This window comes from Myxocyprinus asiaticus, chromosome 32, assembly GCF_019703515.2.
Source record: "Myxocyprinus asiaticus isolate MX2 ecotype Aquarium Trade chromosome 32, UBuf_Myxa_2, whole genome shotgun sequence".
NCBI classification, from domain to species: Eukaryota; Metazoa; Chordata; class Actinopteri; order Cypriniformes; family Catostomidae; genus Myxocyprinus; species Myxocyprinus asiaticus.
In genome coordinates, this window is record NC_059375.1 from 9,421,157 (window position 1) to 9,430,357 (window position 9,201).

At 34.3% G+C, this 9,201-nt stretch overlaps 1 protein-coding gene across 1 annotated transcript in view; it reads right to left on the minus strand.

Moving 5' to 3' along the window:
* The window catches only part of LOC127423364 (protein bicaudal C homolog 1-like), a 148,153-nt gene extending 140,076 nt beyond the window's left edge, over window positions 1-8,077 (minus strand). The window contains exon 1 of the mRNA XM_051667610.1: window positions 7,802-8,077. Within this exon, the coding sequence (XP_051523570.1) occupies window positions 7,802-7,994 (193 nt within the window). The 5' untranslated portion in view covers window positions 7,995-8,077. The remainder of the gene's footprint in view (window positions 1-7,801) is intronic.
* Window positions 8,078-9,201: the final 1,124 nt, after the last annotated feature.

Below are 9,201 nucleotides of genomic sequence, written 5' to 3' on the forward strand. Positions count from 1 at the left end.
CGAATCATGAACGCGGCTTCAGGATTGCTGAAACAAAGCGGATAGTCTACCGGCAGATTAATATTGTGAAGGAGGAGAGTTTAAGGGATTTCATGCTCACTGCAATGTAAATGCAACCTATGTGGGGACAAGTTCTTTCAGTTAGTCAAACTCCCACATGCTCGTTTCTATCTTTATATTGTGGAAGGCTTTGTTTGGAAAATGTTAATAAAGCATTATATTGCTACATATTGTTTTGTTTTCTTTCCTAAGATGGAAATTGTGGGGGCGAGGGCGTGGCCGAGCACCGTGCTGCGGAGAGTGAAGCGGAGGAGATGAGTGGAATATGATTTCCACCTGTGCTTAACACCTGTCTTGTGTTTCAGTGAGGAGTGATTGGGGCTTTTAAGGAGAGGAGACAGCAGCAGTCGGGAGAAAGAGCCCAGCGGAGAAGCTGTTCGTGTGTGTTGGCCAATGCTGTTTGCTTACCTGAACTATTTCAGTTGAACTGAAGCTGCACCGTTGCGCTGTTGAGCGAACGAGTTTTTGTTTATTTAAATAAAGAGTCGTCTCCCGCTTCCTCATTCCTTTGAACCATTTACAGAATTAAATACATTTTGACAAGAAAAGAAGTATATATAGCATCAGATTTCATCACTTTCAAAATCTGCGATTAATCATGATTAACTATAAAAATGTATGCGATTAATCGCGATTAAAAAAATGGTTGACTGACAGCACTAGTAGAAATACATTAAAATTAACAACTTAATTTTTAAATTTAATCTCCCAATCCAGTCCCATGCAAAGTATGCTGGGAACTGGACCCTGCCTAGTTTCAGCAACACATTGATGCAACAAATATTATTCAAAAAGTACCAACACAATTGGATTAATGGATGGACTGTACACAATGAAATTTGATCAAAAGATGAGATCAAATGCTAAAGAATTGTGTTGCATTAGCTCATTTAAATAAGTTAATTATGCAAGCAGTAAAATCATGTTGAGTGAACACCATCAGTTAGAAGTCTGAATCCATTTGAACATTTCATAGCAATGTTTTCATATAACATTTTGATGACTGTGTTGAATATCAGTTGGACTCTATGCAATACAATTATGTTCTCATCTCAAACATAAATGTATTAAGTTGATTTCAAGTGTACTGGTTTAGTATTTTTAATAGTGCTGCTTTCCCCTTTTTTTTCAGTGTTCCCGTTCCACTCCAATCAGTCTACTCATCCATACATGATGAACACATTCCTGGTCCACAATATCTACACAGATTAAATGATTATCTGGAACAGACTATAAATCCAGATATACTTTATGTGATTCATTAGCAATTCTAGAAAATTCCAAACTGACAGTGTTCTTCTTCCTTGTGAGCCAGCTAAAATAGTTATAAAATAAAATGATGAATGTATGTAAACATCCAAGATGTACAATAACATTCATGAGAGAGGTCTCGAAAGTTGCTTAACTCTTCTCATTATATCTGATGGACTAAGTGCTTTTGAAATGCATACCTGCGATGTTAATATTTCTGAAAACATGCAGAGATGAGCCAGTTTTCTCCACTCACCACTTTTAAATGTGAAGGCTGAGCTTGGAATGGTAAAATATTTGACAATGGAGAAAAAAATTAAACAAATGGACTCTCCCGCTCTTAACGTAAACAGCCTTCAGGGCCTTCTTCAACAAATGACACTATATCTGGTAACAGTTGCCCATTAAAGGGATAGTTCACCTTATAAAAAGGCAACATTACAAATCTTGTATAAATTGTCTGACTAATCCAACTTCAGGTCTATCACTCGCATCTTGGTATGATTGTTTTGGATATGCAACACAAGGTCACTTCATGTTTGTTCTCACAGCTATCCAGTTTTATGACTGATCTGAAATCTATCTATCATTTGGTTTGGCAAAGAGATCTTGTAATTTACATATACTCCTCTGTATGTCTTTCAGAAGAATCCTAACTGCATTTCAGCAACAAGCAGGTTGATCAAATACAGTCTAAAGTCCCATGAAGAGATGATGTATGACCTCAACGGGAAGGATTGCTGTGGTGAACTGAACCTGGTGACTGTGTGTGTGTGTGTGGGACGATGATGTCCCATTCAAAATTAACTCAAGCCCATGAGGAAATAACACAGAATGCATGACATGACATGGCCAAACTATTACAACAGACGGCATCAAAGTGTTTTACCATCCCTATAGAGCCATCACGGATGAGGAGCTCCTGTCCACATTGGTAACTGCTTGATAAATCCATTTAAGGTCAAAAGGGATGCAGCCAAAGAGATATTTATACAGTTTTGTTTCAGTGCACTACTTGAGGTGATACAGTTTTTAATGTTTTGTTCAGTTAATGACACGTCAGAATATGAATTAAAGTTGCTGAAAGCCTCTTTATTGTTTATAAAATTACTTTTACCCAGTTCATGTTCATATATAATTATAATGCACCTCTCAGGGGGCTATGGAAACTGGATCCTGACACGGAATATAAATAAATGAGGCAATTCTGAATTTATATCTCACAATTGTGAATTTATTTCACTTTATTGCACACAATTACAAGATATAATGTATTTATTTATTTATTGCAGTTGTGAATTTAGTTCTAGAAATTGTGAATTTATAACTCACAATTGCAAAATATAAAAGCTTTATTTATTTCTCGCAATTGCAACTTTTGTGACTTAATTTCTCGCAACTGCGCGATATAAAGTATTTGTTTATTTTTCGCAATTGCGACTTTATTTCAGCCTATTGTGATTCATTTTATTCTGTGGTGGGATAAAGGCACTCAGGGTTAGGGAGTAATGGGATACATGTAACAGGATTACGTATTTAAAATTAAAAAAATAATAGTAACTGTAATCCACTATAGTTACAATTTTATCCTTTAAGATCTAAGGGTGTTTTTAAAGATTTCCTGTACCAGTGGCATACTCAAAATTAAAGGCTTATAAAAACTTGAGCCAAAAATCAACTTGTTTCTTATTTTTCTGATTTTACATTATAAACCTCAGTGTGTAAATAATTATTTTTTTGTTTTGTTCCCAAACATGTCAACTGTAACTGAGTACAATTTTGTGTTGATACGACAAAGCAATCAAAAGATATAGCATTACAAAAGTTATTTATCCCAGTGTCAAAAAATGTCCCCTCAAACAAATAGAACATAATAATTGTACATAAGAACTAATTACACATGCAAACACAACGACTAAAGGTTTGCATAGCATGCAGACATGATTTTAGAAATGAGATTTCACAGAATGAGTTTCATTCTGTGCCATTTGAGTCATCATTGAGTCTATGTAATGTACTTGGCGCAATCTAATGGTGGCCATTTGTAACAGTCAACAATCACATGTCTTTCTGCCCTAATATGGATGACTTTTTGCACCGATCAGAACCCAATCCGATTGGTTTAGCGTTCCACGATGCTACATCATTTCTGATGACGTCATTTGATCCAGGAAAGCTAACGTGTTTTCAGCCAGATTGCAAGATGCCAGATAGCCAGATGCTGTGTGCACTGTGCACATTGTGCTTTGTGTCAGTTATCTAATGATCTATTCATCTGATTACCTTATGTGTGAGCTCGTTTGAAAGATAGTCACCTTCTCTAAGTAATGGTATGATATTTTATGTTCTGTTTATTTTTTTGTGAAGTTATAAATGAAAATGCGGCATATGAGCAACACCTGTTCACATGAAATATAAATGTCAAAGACATACTGTATATTTAGCTATTACTCGCTATATTTTTGTCTGTGAGTAAAACAAAGGCTGGTTGTATTCTACTCTTTGAGAGCTTCCATCAACATATGACACATGACTATTTGATGAGTATGATCAAAACGGAACACTTCTGATTTGTCTGCAAATTTCAAAGCACTTGTTCAGTTTTGGTCATAATGCCTACATACATTGTAAAGAAGAGCTTCTTAGATTTAAAATAATACCTATTTTGTGTTGGTCAAGACTGTTGTTATTAATATTTTGAATGTTGTTTTTTTTTTTTCTCGTGGGCCTGCTGGCGGGCGAGCTTAAGGGGATAGTTCACCCAAAAAATGAGAATTCTCTGATAATTTACTCACCCTCATGCCATCTGAGATGTGTATGACTTTCTTTCTTCTGCAAAACACTTTTGAAGATTAGTAGAAAAAGATCCAGGCTCAGCAGGTCCTTAGAATGGGAGTGGATGGTGATTAGATATTTGAATGTCCAAAAAGCACAGATAGTCAGCATAAAAGTAATCCATCCTATCTTCAGCGGTAATATAATGTCTTCTAAAGTGAATCGATCACTTTCTGTGCGAAAAAGAACGATATTTAAGCACTTTTTAACTATAAAAGATCATTTCCAGTCAGGCGTTGACGAATGGCCGAGTGCTTCCATGACTTAAGTGCGATGGCATGTGAAATGACACGTGACAGAAACACAACCAATGAGTCAAAGGAATGTGCCAACATCTCAGATGGCATGAGGGTGAGTAAATTATCAGAGAATTGTCATTTTTGGGTGAACTATCCCTTAAAAGGGTTAAATGAAACAAATTACAGTAAAATGCAAAGTGGAATCCACAGTAGAAGAGAGAATCCACATAAGATCAGAAAAAGATGTCGTTGTGTACACTCTGTTGTGTTTTGAAGTACAATTGATGTAGCAGAAATAGTTAACCTTGTGTAAATTGCCATGTTAATGCTAACTAAATTACCATTTCTTGCCTTTTTACATGCACCTGTTACCAGACACAATTATCAAAAAAATTCACATTAGATCATTTATGTTTTTTCTCTCGTAAGGCCTCTGATGTCAGGGCAAATATGTATCTTAACTTAATCTTGATGAGAATTTTTGTATCGTTTTCCTGTAAAATATCATAAAATCCTTAAAACAAGATACATTTACATTCTTGTTTTAGAAGCAACACTGCATAAGATATTTAGCATTTTTTTTTTTTTCCAGAGAATGTATTTTTAATATAAGTGTTTTTGTATTACTGTACTGGTAGATTTTTATTATTAACTTGTTTATAGTAAAAAAAAAAAAAAAACATCGGAAGAAATCAGTGCTGAAGGAGTAATCCAAAGTATTTAGATATGTGCTGAATTTAAGTAATCTAACGGAATACATTACAAATTGCATTTTACAGAATGTATTCTGTAATCTGTAGTTGAATACATTTTAAAAGTAACCCTCCCAACCCCTAAAGCAGCATATGGGGCTCACTCTGGTGGCTAGTTTTTTATTTTTCCCCCATCTTTTGTTTATTTACAACCCCTTGTTTTATACACCTTTTTTTTTTTTTTTTTTGGCTAACATGTAATTTTGTGATAAATATGTGGATTTTTACTTATAAAATAATATGAATGTAAATTCTGTGAATGTAAACGGAATAGCACACTGACAATTTTACTGTTTCTGCAGTATGTAGTTTGTATACTGTGCACAGTATAAATAGAGTATTTAACATCTCTTTTTTGACTCATTATTTAATTGGACCGCCAAATGTTGACACAAAATTGAATTAAAAATGCAAAAATAACCATATCAATTTACTTATACAGTATACAGTGTGATGAGGTAAAGTGACAAAAATGTAGCATACTACTGTTTGAAATGATTGTGGAATATTGGCTTCTGTTTTACTTGTTTGTCTTTTTTTGTTGTTGTTGTTTTTTGTTTTTATTGTATATAGTTTGCAGTTTGAAGTATATTTTGTGCTGTGCAGTATTTTCTGAAGTATGTACAGTAGTAAGGTTTCAACTATAGATTATTTTATACATCATGTGACTTCCTGTGGGCAGGTAATCTGATGATGTCATTATATGTCTCCAAATAACTGGGGTTCATTTCACAGAGGTGTTCTGCCTGATGAAGACTGATGAAGAGGTTGAAACATGAATACATTTTGGAACTTTAAAAGGGATAGTTCACCCAAAATTCTCTCATCATTTACTCAACCTCAAGCCATCCCAGATGTGTATGACTTTCTTTCTTCTGCTGAACACAAACAAAGATTTTTAGAAGAATATCTGAGCTCTGTAGGTCAGTACAATGCAAGTGAATGGTGACCAGAACTTTGAAGGTCCAAAAATCACATTAAGGCAGCATAAAAGTAATCCATATGACTCCAGTTAAATCCATGTCTCCAGAAGCAGATACCTATCATATCTCTTCTGAAGACATGGATTTAACCACTGGAGTTGTTTGGATTACTTTTATGCTGCGTTATGTGCTTTTTGGAACTTCAAAGTTCTGGTCACCATTCACTTGCATTGTATGGACCAACAGAGCTCAGATATTCTTCTAAAAATCTTTGTTTTCAGCAGAAGAAAGAAAGTCATACACATCTGGTATGGCATGAGGGTGAGTAAATGATGAGAGAACTTTCCTTTTTGGGTGAACTATCCATGAGTTCATTGTCCAGAATCTCCACAATGAAGCATTCTCTTTCATTTCATCCTCAACCCTGTCTAAGACATGTGACCGCGTGACCAGAAAGCCACCTGTTCTAAAATTACAGTGTAGGACTACAGTGCAGAGCCAGTGGATAACAATCAATTCAAATACTGTAACATCGCCCCCTATTGGTCGAGTTATTCAATGCAATCTCTGGACATGTGTTGTGTCAGAGTATAGACAGTCCTGTTATTACTCTTACCAAGATCAGGAAAAGGAAAAATTGGGGTGTACAATAAACTGACCTAAACATTTAGGAGGCCAAAGAAAAAAGATGGAATTACATACAACCCTTATTTCAAGATGGGACGTTTCCCAGGCATAAAATAAACCTATTAAAATGTGGATTAACAGGATAAAGGATGAATAAAAACTCCAAGAATCATGACATTTAATATGTTGATGTTATAGTTTAAAGGCTTATTTTTAAATTTAGGCTATACTTTGTGTCTCCAGTAACTTATACAATAGGCCTAATGATAGATACAGTCATGTTATTGCAAATTGAAAGATGTAGCCTAAACTAATGACTTTCAAGTATGGGCTCATAAATTATAAAAATAAAAAAAATAATAATAATGAAATTAAAAATAAATATATATATATATATATATATATATATATATATATATATATATATATATATATATATATATATATATATATATATATATATACATATATATATATATATCACACTGTTATTACACTGTTTATAAAAATATCTGGTAACACTTTCCAATAAGGATAACATTAGTTAAAGCATTAGGCATCATTAATTAAAAATGAACTATATATATATATATATATATATATATATATATATATATATATATATATATATATATATATATATATAGTTACAGCATGTATTAATCTTTGTTAATGTTAGTTATATAAAATGCAATTGTTTTATTGTTAGTTCATGTTAGTTCATAGTGCATTAACTAATGTTAACATATACAACTTTTGATTTAAAAAATGTATTAATATAGCCTATGTTGAAATTAACATTAACAAAGATTAATAAATGTAAGTATTGTTCATTGTTAGTTCATGTAAACTAATGTTAATAAATGGAACCTTATTGTAAAGTGTTACCAAACAACTTTTAAGTTCCTTCCCCAAGAAATTCTCATAAAACTAAAAGCAAAATGAGCATGGAAAAATAATTATACATGTAAAAATATGACTAAGGATCAAAGGAGTAAAACAATAGAGGAGTTTAACACAAAAAATGGCTCAACTCTATACATGCTTTCTTTCTTTCTTTCTCTCTTCAAATGAAATGGTAGGCTATTTGTTGTCATGGAAATAACGGTTTTACCTAATAGCATGATCTCCAGTTTCTTGCGGTCCACTCGAAACCTCTCCTCGGTCCACTCGGGGTCCGGAGGCGCTGTGGGTCCGATGGAGTCATCCTCAGACACGGGCAGAGGGGAATCAGTGCTGCGCTCGCTGTTGGAGCCCGGATCAGACTGCTGTAAGTATCCGCTTAAGGGTTCACACTGAGCGGCCATGACTTTCACAGAGCACCGCTGACTCTCCGCTGTGCCACGCACGCACGCGCTCTCAGATCAGACACATTCCCGCGGAGGGTGAGCGCGATTCATCACGGCCACGGGCTCTCTGTTACTTACACTGACCGCGGTAGGATAAAGTGAGGGAAGGCAGATGTAGAGCGCCGCCCCTAGCTCAATATGAGCCAGAGGATCATGGATGGATGGATGGGGGGCCGTATCACTAAACTTAGTGAATTGTCTATCTAGTCCTACTAGACAGCATTTTGGCCACCAAAGGCGCGTGCTGCATATTTGTTCCGAGTCAGCTCTTCTTTTGATGTCCAGAAATATTGCACAAAGTGGCTGTCTAGGTAGGAAGGCCACTAGGTTTTGAGTGTTTTCAAACTACCGTGTCTGATACTGTACCTCAACCTTCCTGCGCCCTTTATAATATTCGAAAATATAAAAGAGGGATGACTTTATATAAAATCATGAAGTTGTAGCTATTCCTTTGTTCTTTTATTTTGATATTTTGGTCATGTTTTCTTACATAGGCCTAATTTATTTAATCATTTATGAATAAAAAGTTTAATAATAATAAGACAAATATGACATCATAAAGACCATATGAGAAAAATATAAAATATATTTTATAACACAAACAGGGTTGGGAGGGTTACTTTTGAAATGTATTCCACTACAGATTACAGAATACATGCTGTAAAATGTCATTTGTAACGTATTCCGTTATATTACTTAAGGTCAGTAACGAATTCTAAATACTTTGGATTACTTCTTCAGCACTGGTAGATTTTTTCACTTGTTTTAACTATAAAAACTCTGCCAGTACAGTAAGACAAAATACACATGTTAAAAATACATTCTCTGAAAAACCTAAATATCTTATGCAGTGTTGTTTCTAAAACAAGATCAATCTGATTGCTCTTGTTTTAAGGATGTTTAGATATTTTTACAGGAAAACAGTTCAAAAATTATTATCAAGAATACGATTTTTGCCCTAATATCAAAGGTCTTACTAGAAAAAAATTATTATGATCCAACGTGAATTTTCTTTATAAAAAAAAATATGATCATGCCTGGTAACGTGCATGTAAAATGGCTAGAAATAGCATTTTAGCTTAGCGTAAAACTGACAATTTACACAAGGTATTATTTCAAACTTACTTCTCTGTCTGCTCGTATGAATGCAACACATCATGAGAAA